Below are 18,512 nucleotides of genomic sequence, written 5' to 3' on the forward strand. Positions count from 1 at the left end.
ATTTTGCCAAGATAGTAACATGAACTCATAGATTCCACTAATTTTGAAGAGAAAAAATAGAAATTAATGAAACCAAGGATTAGGAAGTAGTTTAGCCAAAGAAGAGATTTTAAAATAGGAAAATATTATTATCATCAGTATGCTAATGTATGCAAATATATTTGTATAACTATATAAGATCAAAACCAAAAAAACCCTTTTTAGGATAATTTACAGAATATGACAATGAAGTAGCAGTGAAATTACTTGAAAAATCAAAGAGTCAAAAGTACAAAAGATTTATATTCTATTTGGTAAACGGCAGGAGCAGATGATTCACCAACAAAGAAATATAGACTATAAGTCCTGACATGAAAAAATGCCCAATTTTGGTAGTAGTAAAAGCAAAGCAAATTGGGGCACCCAGGTGGCTCAGTCGGTTAAGTGGCTGCCTTCAGCTCAGGTCATGATTCCAGGGTCCTGGGATCCAGTCCCCCATCAGGCTTCCTGCTTAGGGGGGAGCCTGTTTCTCCCTCTCCCTCTGGCTGCTGCTTCCCCTACTTGTGTGTACTCTCTTTCAAATAAATAAATAAAATCTTCTTTAAAAAAGCAAAGCAAATTAAAGGCACAACTACATCTCTTCATAACTATCCAAGATAAATCACACCAGCAACACAGCATTGGTAGACTGTTGGAAAATGAATGTATTGCTGGTGGCCCCTGATGTCTTAGCTGAGGACCTAGAATGGTAGTTACATAATTCTTTGATGGAGTAATTCCACTTTGAACAACAGACCCTAAGTAGATGTACAAAAGAAGATAAAAATGAAGCTGGCACCTGGAAAGTGATATAACACAGGAGCACAAAATCAGAGCCCTTGGAAATCTGCTCTAATAAGAGACACCCCTCCCTGAGGGGGGCTTTGGAAATGAAAAGGCAGAATTCTAGGTAGGTATTGTGGTCTCAAGATACAGGGACCACAAACAAAAGGAAATTCCTGCAACAGTGGAGGGCCCAGCGTTGGAGCTAGGAAGCAGGTTGTGGTCAGTGAGAGCAGGAAGGAACTTGCAACTAGGATCACCAGAAACCATGAACTGGCTGAGCTGATAGCTGCTCTTTCCTAGAACACATGGAACTTTCTCCAGAATAGATCACATACTGGGTCACAAATCATGTCTTAGTTGATACCAAAAGACTGAGTATGCCCTGAATATTTTCAGACCACAATGCTGTGAAACTAGAACTCAAGAAGAAGAAATTTGGAGGGAACTCAAACACTTCAAAGTTAAAGAGCATCCTGTTAAAGAATGATTGGGTCAACTAGGAAATTAAAGAAGAACATAAACAATTCATGGAAACTAATGAGAATGAAAACACATCAGTCCAAAATCTATGGGATACTGCAAGGGCCATCCTAAGAGGGAAATACATAGCCATCCAAGCCTGTCTCAAAAAATTAGAAAAATCAAAAATGCACAAGCTGGGGCACCTGGGTGGCTCAGTGGGTTAAAGCCTCTGCCTTCGGCTCAGGTCATGATCCCAGGGTCCTGGGATCGAGCCCCATATCGGGCTCTCTGCTTCAACGTTCTGCAAATAGTATCTGACCACCAGATGTCTGACAACGGCAAAAGTTAGAGAATCACAGTTTTAACACATTTAACCTTTTATTATAAATAAATCCTAACACAAAGGAGGCACTCAATAAATGTCTTATTAATTGAAATCCTTCATCCTTTCATCAGTGCACCTAAACATTTTCTGACCCTTCTCTACCACAACTATTTTTTTAGAATGGCAACTGTAATAAATAAACTATATGGAGTATCAAGGTTTAACATTCTATAGTTCCAAACAAGAGGTAAATCTAAATTCTATTACCAAGGTCCCCAATTTTTAAAGATTTACATTAAAAAGATAGAATCCAGTAGAGGTGGGGGAAGTTAGACTACTAGGGAGAAAGAAGCATCATGTCTATATTCCCAATTAATTTCTGGATTTTGATCTTAACTGAGAATAAGCACTTGTAGTTGGAAGCCACTAGTGTTTTCACATTTTTGAGGCTTAATGATGATGCTGTTGTACTTTCAACCCGAAGAAAAATATCTGCAAAAAGTAATCACAAAACTAAATAACCTTCAGTTATATTTTTAAAAAGTATTTTTTAAGCCTATTACATGTATCATTTAACAGCGCATTAGTTCTGAAATCAAAAATAATTTTAACAAGGAAAAGTCATAGATGATTTTCACCAAAACATTATTTTTTACTAAGTTTTTAAATTTTAATTCCAATATAGTTAACATACAGTATTCTATTAGGATCAGGTGTACAATATAATGATTCAACAATTCTACATTGCTTAGTACTAATCATAAGTATACTTTTTAATCCCCATCACCTATTTAATCCATTTCCCCCTCACCTTCCCCTCCTCTAGTAACCATCAGTTTATTCTATATAGTTAAGACTCTTGTTTCTTGGTTTGTCTCTTTTTCTTTCTTTTCCTTGTTTGTTTTGCCAAAACATTATTTTATTTTATTTTATTTTTAAAGATTTTATTTATTTATTTGACAGAGAGATCACAAGCAGGCAGAGAGGCAGGCAGAGAGAGAGGAGGACGCAGGCTCCCTGACGAGCAGAAAGCCCAAGCAGAACTCGATCCCGGGACCCTGGGATCATGACCCGAGCTGAAGGCAGAGGCTTTAACCCACTGAGCCACCCAGGCGCCCCCAAAACATTATTTTAAATGGCTAAGATTAAAAATTTAAGTTCAGCTCTGTTGGGGTCACAGGTGATAACTCTTTGACTTCTACAATCTTTTAAAACTATGAAAAGCCACCTTCTGGCTTTATAGCAATATTCTTAAACCTTTCAACAATATTTTAAAATTTAAAAGCTTTCAAATACAACATTATTTAAAATGTGGAGGAATCAGAAATTCTTAACTCATATTTGACAGTTTCTACAGCTCTGCACCTAAATTCCTATTAAGTATTTTTTATTTCTCTTCACTTAGATGATCTTCTCCATATTTCTAATGCTAATTGCTATTTCTCAGTTGCTTCAAATAAATTAATGAGATCCCTTCTAAAATATAACTTTGAGAATAGATATGTTGTCTAAGTCTTAGTCCTAGTTCTATTACAAATATTATACATACAAAACGTATTGCTATTTATTGCTATTATATATTTACATACAATTATATTTATAAATTCATAGACTTTACACATGTAATGCTACTATATATACCACAAAAAGCAAACCAAAAATAGAGATTTAAAAAGAATTTTAAAAAAACAACAAACAGAGCATACTGAAGTTGTAATATTTTCTTCCCTCACCCCAATCAATCATCCTGTATACCTGCTGTGGTGCAAATACTACTCTGGAGACCACACTGTAGCCACACAGAAGTACCTGTAGTTCTCAGAAACAGCATGGTGTTTCATACCTTGTATTCATTGTAGTTGAGCATTCTAGATTACCCCCCTCAAACCCTCCAAAAAATATCCAGCAGCAATCTTCAACTCCTTCAATAATCAAGAAGTTCAAGTATAAACTTCTTTATGATAACTTTTACCTAATCTCTTTAGCTCTTCTCATTTCCTCCTCTCATTTATGATACCCCCCAGACTTAGGTTTCCCTCTTAAGTTTCCCTTGTACCTGTTTATATGTCCACTACAGAACATCATCTTTTTAGGTTTTTGTTTCCCTATTCAACTATAAACCACTTAGGGGCACAGGACTTATCATTTGATCTCAGAGACCTGAATGTCTAGCTTTGGCAGATACTCACATATTTGTACAGTCAATAACCTAGCGTAACACTCTCATAATACAAATGACTGGACTGAGATTCAAATTAAACACTGTGTCCACAGTCCAGGGTACTAATGTCATTGGCTGCTCTATGGTAATGTCGCATCTTCTCTAATGTATCTCATTTCTTGTTCATAAAATACTTATAAAAGCTTAGCAGTATTGGAGCAGATGTAAAGTTCTCTTTACAATACTCTAAAACTAAGAATTAATTCAATATTTTACATATATAAAACTTAAACTATATCTAGGTAATTTCTTTTATTACTAAAACACCATGTACCAGGTATTTACAAATAAGGTATTTGAGTCAACTGTGGAAAATCATACTCATGTAGAGAGTCTATGGGATGTTGTTCTGGAACATGTATCTCTGTGTATCTTAATTGTATACCAAACAGTTATAACCAATACTTTTCTCAAAGTTATGCCCAAAGTATTTATTTAGTGATAACTCAGATTTTAGGCTATTACAGAAAAAGAAATGAATTCCTAGTATCTACAAGTGTGGTCTGGCAAACCTATTATTTATAAAATGTTTACATACATCAAATACAATAAAAGCAAGGGACTCAAAACTTTATCTGAGGCCATCATATTATTTTTTGCTACTAAAATGCAAGAATTTTGTCTTTCTTGAACTAAGAATATCAGAAATACATTAATTTTATCAGAATTAACTAATCAGAACTAATTAATATCAGAAATACATTATGTTTATTAACAACAGAATGTTTTCTAAGTATGGATGCTATTACATCATATGGGAATATAGTATTCTGAGCATTAGCCACCAGGTATCATTCTAAGCACTGAGAAATTAACTTTATGAAGAACGGAAGTAATCTTCCTGCTCTTTTGTAGAACTCAAGAAGTTTTTCTTATACACACAATGCTTCTGAAAACACCTATAAATCATTCAAACCAATACGCTATACTCCTTAGCACATCCGTACAACCATTCTCTCATCTCATTCTAAATCCCTGTTTCCACATCTATAAAACTGAATGCTTGGACTAAATAAATTCTATGGTGCCTTCCAGATCTAAACTCTTGTGATACCAATTTGGAGTATATTTTACCACTTAAAAATAATGACATGTGAATGGATTGTTTTTATGAGTCATAACTATAATGACTCTGTAATGACTCTGTGGAGACAAGAGTAATAAACACACTACACCAGTAAGATATCACTAAAGTATTAAAAGTAAACCTGTGAATAATTATTATGAAATAATTCTACTTTATGAAAGGTCTCAAGAAGGGATTCCTTAAATAGAGCCCCCCCTGATGAGTTAAGCACTATGTTAACTAACATTTTCAGTGAAAGAAGTCACTGATAGTCTTGAAAACATATGGGAAGCCAGTGGACACATTAGATTATTTTTAAATTACCATTATAAAATCAAGGAGCAAAAACCTACAACTTCTCAGGAGCTAGTCATAAAAGCACTAATATAATGCCCAGTTTCAGATATGAGGAAAATATTCATTCTATTCAACTACTATTACTAATACTATAATGGTTGTAATTTATATCAGACTAACTGTGGAACCGACACTGCTAACTTTACATTTATTAACTCATTTAATCCTAGGGTAACACCATGAGGTACTCTTATTATCCCCATATTACAGATGAAGAAACTAAAGCCAAAAAGGTAAAGTGACTTATGCAAGTTCAGTCAGCTCTTAAAAAATCAAAGTAGTATTCCACTTGAACTACCATTTCCAACATTCAATTATTTTTCTATTCCTAAATTTCTATTCACTTGAGAAATTAATTTGGCTCACATCAAATAAATGATTACAAATACATTTATTTTAATACCTCTTGTGTTACATTACTTTCTCTCACTAAAGAAAAATAACTGACTCTGAATATATGGGTACAGTATACCAAGAGCACAGTGCCACCTGAATTGACTATGATTTCTAGTAGAATAAACAGATGTCTAAACATTTTAAAATTTCAAAAATTTTTGTTTTGATGCATCCACTATTTCCGCAAAAATTCAGTCTGTTCATATAAACCTGAGAGAAAAGATCAGGAACACGCCACAGTAATTATCAATCATTTAAAAACACTCCATAGGGGGCTATGGATAGGGTGGCTGGGTTATGTTCTTTGGGGAGGGTATGTGATACGGTGAGTGCTGGGAAATGTGTAAGCCTGACGATTCACAGACCTGTACCCCTGGAGCAAATAATACATTGTATGTTAATAAAAATTAAAAAAAAAAAAAACCACTCCATAAATTTACGATGGCCGACATGTAATGAAACGATAAATTTCTTGGTTTGAAACGACCATCTTTTTACATGAGCCAAACACATTTTTCTAACGATATTTCATCTTAAAAACTTTTTTTAGTGTCATGTTTAAACTGTCTAAAAGTTGTGGTCCAAATTTTATCACACTAAAATTCTTCCTCTCCCCTATCCCCGTAATTCTTCCCATCGGCATCATTTTATTTTATACCTACAAACTTTACCTGTTCTTCACGGCTCAGGGCTCGGCTCCCTTTCGGCTTTTCATCTGGGTGCCCACATCCATCACACCTTTGCGGGCCCCCAATCAAGGCTGCTCCTTTTCCCTGGGTTCTCAACACCAACTCTGCACCTATCAGCTACGACCCCCCCCCCCGCCCGGCCCAATCCATCTTCAGACACGTGAGAGGCTGTTTGTGTCACTCCATCAGTCCCATCCAGGATGGGGTTCACTTACCGAGAGAGAAGCGCCAACTTTTGCTCCAGCATCATCTCCAGCTTCTGGCCCTGTTTGGAGATCCAATGGTCCACCCCACGCAGGCGGTAGCACGTCTCCAGCATTAACCTGAAGTCCGCCACGAACTCGGTAATGCTCCCATACTGGCCGCTGGCGAACTTCTCCTCCATCTTCAGCAGACACATGCCCTGCCCGAACTGTTGCGGGAGGGCGCGACCGCCCCGGCCCCCGCCGCGCGGCCCCTCGGCCACCTCATCCTCCCCAGTGGCAACGCCCCCCAAGGGCTGCAAGAAGGGGGTGGTGAGGCCCCGGTGCTTCTCCTGCATGAACTCGCCCAGGATGCGGTAACCCTGCTGCAGCTCATAGGTCAGCTCCTGCTCCTTGCAGCCACCGCCCCCGACCACCATCTCCTCTTCCTCCTCCTCCTCCTCCTCCTCCTCCTCCTCCTCCTTCTGGTCGTCCTCATCCTCCCGCGAGAAGGAACTCCTCCCTTGGGCCGGCCCTGAGGCCGGGACCGCCGCTGCCATCTCCATCTCGCCGTCCTCTTCCTCGGGCGCCGGTGGCTGCCACTCCTCCTCCCCGGCTGGCTCCATCTCCCCCGGCGTCTCGGGCACGCTCATGGCCCCGGCAGGATCAGGTTGGGTCGTGTGGAGCGGCCGCTCGAGGCGCCGGGGGACGCGTAAGCGCGGGCTGCTTCCTCAGGGCTCGGCCGAGCCTCGCAGCACCAGCCCCATCGGGCTCCACTCTCAGCCGCCAGCTCCGCTCACTACTCACGGGGGTCTCGAGCTCGCAGCCGGCGGGGCGGGGTTACATGGCGCGAGAGGGAGGGGGGAGAGAAGAGGAGAGCCTAGGTGCCCTCCTCTCCCCTCCCCCCGGCGGCGGCGCGCGCCAGGCCCTCCTTGGCCTCACCCCTCCGCGCCCCGCCCGCCCGCTCTTCACCGGCCAGGCCGCGCCTAGTTGCCGCGGCCTTGGCGCCCCACCCCCTCCGGACCAGCTGTCGGGGTGCTCGGAAGGGGCGAAGAGGAAGTGGGGACTCTTCTCTTGTCGCCCCAGAGGGGGCCGCAGCACTGGGCTGCAGCGTCTGGGGCTCCTCCTCTCCCTCACACCCACTCCCGCCCCTCTCTACCTGCGGGGTACCCGGGGAGGAGGAGGCGGCGCGCGGACGAGGCCCGGCGACAACTGTCAGTTAGAAGTCCCGCTGGGCCGGGGGCGGGGAAAGGAAGGGGAGGGGCAAGGAGAGAAGGGGGAGGGCACTCAAGCTACCCGCAGGCTCTGGGGCTAGCTGTGGAAAAAGGCAAAGAAAGACACCTTCGCCATCCACGGTGCGCATGCGTAGTAGGACAGCCCTCCCCCCACCCCCACCCGCTTTGCGTCCGGCCCAGCTACGCGAAAGCAGACTTCGGACCCCGAGGCCTGGTAGGTTGCGCAGATCAATGATGTCATCAGCTTGTAGACGGCTGTTAAGAGGCAGAGTGGAGAGGGAAGCAAGGCGCCTGCGCAGCTGTACTCGTCGGTGCCAGAAAGGTCGAAGAGCTTTTAGAAGCGTGTATAGCAAGAGATTCTCTATTTTGCGAGATCCTAATTAGCCCTGAAAACTAAGAATAATTCTGAAGGAGCTTGCTAGATAACCCTCTTTAATGGCAAATGAGTAGTGAGAAGGCACAAAATGTAGATCCTGTTAAAAATTTTATGTTCTCTGCCCCCACCTTCCTCTTTGTGACCAACGGATTTTTAATAAAAAACTAGAACTTGGAAAGTTTAGAAAGGAGTTTCAAGGACTCAACCAACTGAAACATACGTTCACATGCAAAAGAAAAAGAGATAATTTGTAGGACTCAAATTTCTAAAACTCCGGTCCCCAGTTCTTTAGATCAATTCCTATTTTAAGTAATCTAATGTGTTAAAACTAACATTTTCATCTCGGTTCTCGAGATCTGCTAAGAATCAATAAAGGAAATGGAACCTTAATAAAAATCCTTGCGGTTAAAAACAATCTTCAAATAATTCAAGTCTAAGCCGTACAGCATTAGTCATTAGCCTTACAATGTCACTACACATTTAAAAATTACTGTTTAGAGATTGTCTAAAAAGTGGACTCGTTCACTTTAATTTAGGTATTGCTTAAAGTAGGGAGAAAGGAGCTAATAGTTCCATAAAGCAGGTATTATTTTCTCATGTTCTATAACAAAGATACACACATCTTCTACTTAACGCATAATGTTCTAGCTTGAAACGTGCAATTGTCCTAGAAATCAGGCATTTTAAAAGTAGAAGCCATCGAACCAAATGGTCGTTATATTTAATTCTTGATTATTGTGAACCTTTAAAGTGCTGATAAAAGTCAAAACTTCAAAGCTTGGGGGACAGTAAGTTAAATAGCAATATTAGGTAAAATAGTTAAATGGGAACACTGGATTGTTCCTATTATCCAGTTTTCAAGGTCTCCTCTTATCAGACATTTGTAACTTATTGGGCCCTTACAGCATTCTCTCTTTCCTTAGAGCCCTTAGATGTACCTCACAGGAACAAAGCCAGGAACCAGTCTAATTTCAGCAACTGGCGAGGAAAAATGTGTCTGACTGGACATCCATCATTTCCTTTGACAAAGCCCAAGAATCTGGACCCACCATCCCCTAGCAAATATCCCCCTTCATCTTTAGCTACCAACCCTATTTCATGATTCTCTAATAATATAGATTGCATTTATTGAACCCTGTGCCACCAAGCACTTTATATTATCTCCTTTAATTCTCGCAACAATCCTAGGTATTATGTCTATTTTACAGCTGCAGAAACTGATGCTTAGGTTAAGAAAGTAGTTTGCCAAAATTCAAATCTAGGTCTGTCATATACCTTCTCTATCATATCATATATCTCTATCGATCATATCTTCTCTATCATATAATTCTCCATGGTGCCTAATTCCAAGTCATCCGGCAGAATATCCAGTTCCTAGTGCACAAGGTGTAAGGAATTGCTAGAAATTTGACCAAGGACTTCTGAAGGGATATTAAGATAAACAGGTATGAGTTGAAGGAACATCAGCTATAGATCATGTAGAGGCCAAGATGATTGTGTTCTTAGCTATAATGAAAGTAGGATTGGGTCCTTAAACTCAAAAACAGAAACAAAAACAAACTATTATACAAAAAATACGTTGGTTGCAGGTAAATTAGAAAATATAGATTAGTGACAAGAAAAATTGCCATTTAATCCCACCACCCAGAGAAAATTTCTATTAATATTTTATGGTAGGATTTTTCTATTTATTTATGTGTATTTTTATTTATCTTAAATAAAATTGTGACTATACCATAATTAATGTCCTTTCCTTTTTTCCCTTATTAATAATAAATCATTGTCGGTAATGGACAGGAATTCCACATCTAAAATCTCAACTTCCTATCTCTGTCCACAACAGCCTAGATGGCCTGTTCTTCTGAACTGGCAAGGAGTGAATCAGGGAAATTCTAATGTAAAAGCAATTCTAAACCATAAGAAAACACAATATAGGTACAAACAACAGCACTAATAGGGTACCATTTATTAAGCATTTACTTGGTGTTAAATATTTGCTAAATACTTTACATACATAGTACTCACAATAACCCCAGGAAATGACAACAGATATATTTGTTCTTAAATTTTGGATCAATGATTTGCTTACTAGAAAACTTTTTTCTACCCTACAAAAAGCTTGACATTAAAGATCAACATTCCAATTAATAAAATTAACTCTAGATTTATAGAACTGTTTTCTTAAAATGCATATCTACTGCTAAATGATTGGTCTCAAAGCTGTTTTATTTTTCATATTTAAAGATAAAATTAATTTTGCTTCCCTTTCATTTTCATAATAGAATACTCTTCAGTGCTACTATAGAATCTATTAAGAACTTCTTCGAAATAGAGATCTACTTAAGACCCATTTTGAACCGGGGCTTCTCTTATTGGGCTGCTTTGCAGGGAGGAAATGGCATACATACACAATGCAATATTCTGTTCAAACACATAATATTAATAGACTCCCACAAATACTGTTTGTCAAACACTGAATAATGGTGTTACAAGCTAGCAATGTTACATGTACCAGGACTGCCTATTCAGTAACCATACTTCTTAGAGAGTCCTGATTAACTTGAAAAATAGAGTTCAATCAGGCTAAGATTTTCAAGTTCTCTTAACTCTTAGCTGGACACCTTAGGGACTAGAATATGAATATGCCTCACCCTGTTCCCAGGAGGACATTATAAAAAAGTTCATAGGCTAGATAGAGAAAACTCCTCACATCCATGGCAATATCTCAAAACTCCCAATTTCAGCACCCTCCCATTACCATGGAAACCGGCAGTATTATCAAGGAATAATTAAGCTTGCCACTATTTTTCATCTATAATTCCAAAAATATTTGTCCTGGAAGTTCCATCTTTGTTAGCTCTCAGTATCTTGTGATAGGCAGCATGACATCTTGACACAAGTATATTGTTTGCTCAGCATCAATAATTCAGACAAGTAACAACACTTTATATACTTCACATCAACTAGGGAAAAGGTGACAAACATTCTAAGACAACAGAAGCACAGTTATCACCAAGTTCTGTGTTTAAGAGATAAAACATGCAAGGTGAACATAAGGCTAGAACACTGACTAATCCTGGAAAAACATAAAGGGAAGGAATATTAACTGTTCAGCAGGGAGAACAGTTCTCTCAATTAAAATGGAATACGCTCACAATAATTATTTGGAATTACTTTCATGGTAAAAATATTCAAGTGACATTAAAGTGCATCAAGCAAAATTTAGCAACTCCTGTAAAGCTTCCTGCTGCACATCATCAAGTTGGGATATGCATTCCAACCATAATTCTTCAGAAGTCTGTACCTGACGCACAACATTAGCTAGGCGTTTGGCACAGGGATCTTCATAATTAATAGTCTCATTGATTTTTCCTTCTGCAATTATACTGATTATTTTGGGAAGATTGGAATTATTTGGACCAAGTACAACTGGATGATTACTTTCAATTAAGTCACAGAGAAAACTCAAAGTCTGAATAGCTTCCTCTTTATCCTCATGCAGTGGAAGCCATGATAACCAGTGTGGAAGAACTTCATCTACATTTACACAGTTAGGCTTAAACCTCAAAATCTTCCCTACTGCTGAGATACAGTTCTCTGTAGCAATGACATTTTTTTTGGTTTTGGAATTTGCACACTTAATAACTTTTACCAGCAGCGGAACAGCTTCTGAACATAAAGAACGATAATCATCTCCACCAAACTGTGCCATAACACCCAGGCCATAAGCAGCAGCTTGCCTGACTTCAGGGTTATTATCTCGCATATTTAGTAGCATTGGCCATCTAAAATATTCTACATATTTAAATGAGGTTGGACTGCAGTGCTCTATAATATCATCAAAAATGCACAATCCCCACTGTCTGTCTGGCCATGGCCTACTCGAACAAATTAGATTTACAATTAATGGAAGCAGCTGTTCAAACCATGGTAAAATCTTTTCCTTATAAGTACTAAATAATGAGTGCAAAATATCTGATACTTTGGTCAGAATATAAACATCACATTCATCCTCATCTTGCAGAGACATTTCAACCTGTTGGTCATAGTTTTCTTCCTGTCTTTTAACCTGTCTCAATTCTTGGTTTTTAAAGTGCCCTTCAAGTTTTGTTTTCAGTATTTCCCCTAGTTCTTCCAAGTGTTCATTGTTAAGGCACCCATCTCCCATTACTTCAATGGACTTTGCAAAAGAATTCATTATTTCTGAGAGTACATCTGTATCAGGTTCAGTCCCAATAGCCTTAATTAAGGGATCACATATGAATTGCCATATCTGGGCAAGATACTCTGGGCCATGAATTCTTGCACATTCCAGGAGAAAAGGCATAGACTCTGCTGCTGCCACTCGAACATTGTCATGGAAATAAAATTTCAATAAAGGAACCATAAGCTTTACAACTTGTTCTGTATATTCCACAAATCCTTCCCTTAACTCCTTAGCATAGTAAACCAACATCTGGCAAGCAGTTGCTTTTGCTTCAAGTCCTGAAGTTTTAATTCCAAAACTTTGTTGGTCTCCAAGATTTACAAATTGCCATCCATCATCATCACTCATATTTTCCACATCTTGTGTGTCTAAGAGAGCAACATCAGGTTTAGCTGAAGCAGTCTTAATAAGAGGTTCAATAACTAGTGGAAGGTACTGTTGAAAATCATTTCCAAGAATTTTACACATTCTAGCCCATGCTGAAACCATGTAAGATGTCTGAGGGTCATCATCTTCCATATTACTTAAGTCAGATTGTGTCTTTAATAATAGCTGCATCACATTTGATGCATCTTGCATAAACTTTTCCTTCCCAACAGCAAGACCAACATGGCTAATGCATTCAATAGTTTTTCCTTTCAGAAGCTTAAGTTCCTTTTGAACAGCAAGCTCAACAATGTGCTTTAGTGATGGCATAAATATATCATAATACGGAACAAATTTTTCTTCTATTGTATCTGCAACTGAGGCAATGGTTGTCACAAGCTGTTCCAAGGCCAGTTTAGTTCCATTCCGAATCAACTCTTGAAGTTTAATCACCAAGATAGAATGTAGATTTCTCACCATACTATCCAAATATAGAACAAGCAATGCTTTGGGGCAGTCTTCAATAAAAATAATAAGTGCAGAAGCCGCATGTGATTGCACACGCTGATTACCTTGATTTTCCATGGTACGCAACAGAGCTGCAATCACTGTTTCATGGAATTTCTTTTGGAAGTTAGGTGCAAAATCTGTAGCCATCTGTCCAAGCGTAGTACAGGCTGCAGCCCTCACTCTTGGGTGAGGATCCTGAAGAAAAAGCAAAACAGAGTTAACTGTTTCATCTAGAATTGATTCCATTTGCTGATGGCATCCTTCTCCAATGGCAGATAAGGCCATTAATCCAGCATGTCGGTATTTCCAGTCAGGGCTCTGAAGCATCTGCATGATGTGCTCCTTAGTCATTGGTAAAACAAGTTTTCCACCAAGCCCACATGCCAGTCTGTCTAGGGCACTCTCAGCAGCAACTGCATTGCTGTCAAAATCATCTTCTTCCATTTCATCAGCATTTACCCAGTCCTCATCATCTTGTAGATCAACCATCATTGCTAATATATGAGGAACTGCCTGTGCAATTATATTTGTATGTTTTTTCAACATTGGGGTTGCAGTTTCAGACAAGGTCACTATTATTTCAAGGGCCAGCTGGCGTTGCAGATTACTAAGTCTAGAGTCTCCACATAACTTCAGACTCAACTGCAGAGTATCTTCTAAATAAGGACCCAGATATTTAGGTACAGTATCTGCAATCTCAACAAGGGATTCTAGCACTGAATCATCATCCTGATAGCACGAGTCATTTACAGCCTGTAAGATTCCAGGAAGCAAATCTGCAAAGTCTTTGAAAAGAGCAATATTATTCTCATTAGCAAGTACAAATGCAGCTGCAGCTCTAGCAGACAATGTCCTGATTGCGGGATGTTCTTGATCTTGAATGCACTGGTCCAACAACCGTTTGATGATATCCAAATCATGCCGCTCTTGGTTCCCAAAAATCCCAGGAAAGTGCCAGAAAACATGAAGTGCAACTTCCCATAGAACTACATTTTTAGAGTAGATTGAATCAATAAGGAACTTCAGACCTTCGGGCCAGTGGTTAGTGCCATCCTCATCTATCAAATTCCTGGCCAGCACGGCAAAAATATCACAAAGTTTTTTCCTCATGCTAGCATGTGTTTCTAACTTAACAGCCAGTATCAGTTCAATCTTGACGTCCCTCTGAACATCAGAAGGCAGATTTGGATAGACTTCCTCAAACCCCGAGGACAAAAGCCGTCGTAGCAGTGCGGCAGCCATTTGTCTCACCTCATAACCTGCTCTTCTATTTCTGACAGCATCTAAGAGGAATGTAGTCTTACACAGACCTGGGATATTTTCATAGACTTCCTCTGCCTGTCTCCGCACCATACAGCTTGGATTGATCAGGTTCTTCAGAAGCTGGTAAAACTCTTGCTTTCCCGACACAGTGGCCGGCAACCCTGCAGCCCCGGCCGCCGCCATCGCGCTCTGTCAAAGAAATCGCGACCGGGAAGAAGGGAGGGGGTCTGCGGCCAGAAACAGTGACGCAAGCAAGGCGCCAGCGGGGATGGGCGGGGTCGCTCATCCTCTGCTCCGCTGTTCGTTTGCCTGTGCTCCAGGTCGTAGGCGACTAGGTGTCTGGGGATGGGTAGGTTAGAGTGGGGATGAGTGACCCTCCATCTGTTTTCCAATAAGAAAAAATACCTGCGGAGAAAGGAAAGAAAGAGAGAAAGAAAAGAAAGAAGGAAGGAAAGAAAGGGAGGGAGGGAAGGAAGGAAGAGAGAAAAAGAAGGAAGGGAGAAAGAAAGAAATTTATGTTATTGAATGTATGGATGATTTTTTACCTTTTATTTCTAAACTATTGTTACCCCGATAATTTTAAAAATAATTACATCTTGAAAACCCTCCAGGTGAAAGAAGCCAGCCACAAAAGACCACGTATTGTATAATTGTGTTTATAGTAAAGGTCTTTCCCACCCCCCCCCCGAGCAATTTCATTTTATTAATTTTTTTCAAGTGTTTATTTAAATTCTAGTTAGTTAACAGATAGTGTAATATTAGTTTCAGGAGTAGAATTTAGTGATTCATCATTAGATACAGCACTCAGTATTCATCAAAAGTGCCCTCCTTAATACCCATCACCCATCTAGGTCATCCCCTGTCCACCTGCCTACATTAACCCTCCTTTTGTTCTGTATCCTAAAGAGTCTTTTTTATGGTTTACCTCTCTCTCTCTTTTTGCCCCCCAACTTCATCTGTTTTGTTTCTTAAATTCCACAAATAAGCGAAATCATATGGTATATTCCTTTGATGGAGTTTGCTTAGCATTATACCCTCTAGTTCTAGCCAAATCATTACAAATGCCAAGATTTATAGTTAAGGTCTTGAAAAGACAAATCTATATAGAGAGTAGATTAGTGGTTGCCAGAGGCAGTGGGAAGGAGAGAATGTAAAATGATTGCTGTCAGATAGTGGGTTTCTCTTGGGGTGATGAAATATTATAAAATTAATTGTGGTTGCATAACTCTGATTATACTAAAAACCACTGCATTGTACAATTAAGATTGGTCAATTGTATGGTATGTAAAAATAATACCTCAATAAATCTGTTTATCAAGGGTGGTTGGGTTATGGACATTGGGGAGGTGTGTGCTATGGTGAGTGCTGTGAAGTGTGTAAACCTGGCAATTCACAGACCTGTACCCCTGGGGCTAATAATACATTATATGTTAATAAAAAACTTTTTAAAAATCTGTTTATTAAATAAGTGCAATAAAAGGTGGCGACCCTGATTACCATCCCACCACCATATCTAATGGAGTAAAAACAGTAGTGCTCAAACTCTGGTGTGCCAGAATCACCTTGTCTGTGGACTATAATAAAGAATGAAAAAGACAACTGAGTAAAGCATAGTGGAAAGTGACCTGGGCTAGTAATAAGAAGACTTGAATCCTAGTCTTATCTGTAAATCAATTTTGTATCCTTGATCATGTCGCTCAAGGTTTTCTTTGCATGTTGCCTAAACTGTAAAAAGCTTTTACAGTTTTCCTTTTAGTAGGAAGATGTTGAGATTATTCCAAGAAACAAATGCCCCTGAAGCTAAATATTATTTCTTTAAAATCAAGAAGGTGTGTCAGTCAAAAACAATGATCATCCCTCTAACAGTGATTAAATCTTACATTTGTGTTAACACTTTGCCACTCTGTCATTTTGAATCTTAATCGGGTTTGCAAAATTGGTGGGCTGGTGTAATACTAATTTTAGGTAAGAGAAACTCAAAGAGGTTAAGTGATCTGCCTAAGATGACACAGCTGAGTCTCAAATCCACCCCTTCTGAAAGCAACACCAATGATCTTTCACCATACCGCTTCCCCATAATTACTCTTGGATTTGTAACTTGATCAGAGGTCTTCACTTATTGCAAAGTCTGTCTTAAACTTCTCCAAGTGGGCTTAAATTTTAATTTTTCAAAAACGTTACTGCATATGCTCACAAAGATAGAAAATCCAGCTTTAGGATTAACCAGATGATAGACAAAACAGTCTTATAAATTACATTGTAATGTGCAATACTATACACATTTAGGAAGAAGCATTACTCTCTAAACAGTTTCTCATTCAGCGGACTTAGAATGAACTGCATCACTTGAAATACTGATTTTATTTTTTTTTAATTATTTGACAGGCAGAGATCACAAGTAGGCAGAGAGGCAGGCAGAGAGAGAGAGGGGAAACAGGCTCCCTGCTCAGCAGAGAGCCCGATGTGGGGCTCGATCCCAGGACCCTGAGATCATGACCTGAGCTGAAGGCAGAGGCCTATCCCACTGAGCCACCCAGGTGCCCCGAAATACTGATTTTAAATATAGGTATTAGGATACTTATTTTAAATATAGGTATTAGGAGCCAAGGTCTAAACTACTGAATCAGAATTTCTAGGAAATACAACCTGAGAATGTCCTATTTTAACAAATACACTGGGTTTTAATATAAATACAAAAATTTGAAAACACTGATTAGATCAGGTTTTAGGTTCTGATTCCAAGAACTTGACTACAGTTTTGCATATTGATCCAGATCACTGGTTTTCCTACTGTTTCTTAAATGAGTTTAACAGCGGGGCCTTGCTTTTGATATTTCAGGAAATGTTGATAATTATATGAGGGTCAGGGGAGGAGAGAGGCTTCTCCTAACACTGTATCTATTAGTATATTAGAGACTTATTAAAAACTTCAATAAGTGGGGCGCCTGGGTGGCTCAGTGGGTTAAAGCCTCTGCCTTCGGCTCAGGTCATGATCTCAGGGTCCTGGGATCGAGCCTCGCATCGGGCTCTCTGCTCCACAGGGAGCCTGCTTCCTCCTCTGTCTGCCTGCCTGACTACTTGTGATCTCTCTGTCAAATAAATAAATAAAATCTTTAAAAATAAAAAAACTTCAATAAGTTACCACCACAGACCTACCACAATGTTTTAAATTTAAAAGTTTGACAATAATAATGGTGGGTGAGGATATGGAGCAAGAGGGAATTGTTATATTTTTGTAGTAGTATAAGTACAACCACTTTAAAAAAATGTTTGGAAAATTCTGGGTTAAGATTATTTGGAAAAAATAAAATATTTGGAAAATTCTGGGTTAAAAAAATATTTGGAGAATTCTGGGTTAAAATTACACAACCATTCATTTTCTCAGCAAACATTCATAGACGGTATACTCAAGCATGGTGCTGTGTGCTGGGGATAAAGATTAAATACATGAGGATGCTTATGAGAGACAATAAATGTCACCTACCATAGTTATCACTGTGGTGATGGTAAGTCTGCCATGGAACCAAAGGGGGTTGTGGAGGCAACTAATCTACTCTGGGTGTGAGGGAGATAAGGTAAGTCTTCCCAGAGAAGGTGATATCAGGGCTGACCTTTTTTTTTTTTTTTAAGATTTTTATTTACTTATTTGGCATAGAGAGAGAAAGTACAAGCCGGGGTAATGGAAGGCAGAGGGAGAGGGAGAACCAGGCTCCCCACTGAGCAGAGAGCTAGATGTGGGACTTGGTCCCAGGACTCTGGGATCATGACCTGAGCCAAAGGTACACATTTAACTGACTGAGCCACCTAGGCACCCCAGGACTGACTTTTGAAGGATGAATCTTCATTAACTATTTGAAAAAAGGAGAAGTTTGTTCTAAATAGAGGGAACAGCTTCATTCAAGGGTAAAGAGGCAATAGAGCCTAGGGTGGTAAGAGTTCTGCCAGTATTTCAGATTGCTGGAGCATGGGGGACAGGACTTGAGGGGGCCTGAGATGCTACAGGAGGCAGACAGGAGGAAGACAAAAAGTTAAATAAAGGCCAGATCTTGAAGG

General features: G+C 39.5%; 1 protein-coding gene across 3 annotated transcripts; it reads right to left on the minus strand.

Annotated features, from left to right (window-relative positions):
- Positions 1-10,070: 10,070 nt before the first annotated feature.
- On the minus strand, positions 10,071-14,642 carry LOC111156635 (ran-binding protein 6). 3 transcript variants are annotated; one of them, XM_022517647.1, is made up of 2 exons: positions 14,448-14,642; positions 10,071-13,391 (listed from the first exon to the last, which is right to left on the minus strand). In XM_022517647.1, exons 1-2 carry the CDS (start codon positions 14,640-14,642, stop codon positions 11,325-11,327), a joined length of 2,262 nt encoding a protein of 753 aa, XP_022373355.1. In that variant the 3' UTR covers positions 10,071-11,324. The 3 variants fall into 3 exon arrangements, with proteins under 3 accessions (XP_022373355.1, XP_022373354.1, XP_022373356.1); XM_022517648.1 differs by having other exon boundaries at positions 11,335-13,391; positions 14,507-14,642; XM_022517646.1 differs by having other exon boundaries at positions 10,071-14,642.
- Positions 14,643-18,512: the final 3,870 nt, after the last annotated feature.

This window comes from Enhydra lutris, unplaced genomic scaffold (assembly GCF_002288905.1).
Source record: "Enhydra lutris kenyoni isolate GAN:26980312 unplaced genomic scaffold, ASM228890v2 scaffoldscaffold47, whole genome shotgun sequence".
In the NCBI taxonomy this organism is placed as follows: Eukaryota; Metazoa; Chordata; class Mammalia; order Carnivora; family Mustelidae; genus Enhydra; species Enhydra lutris.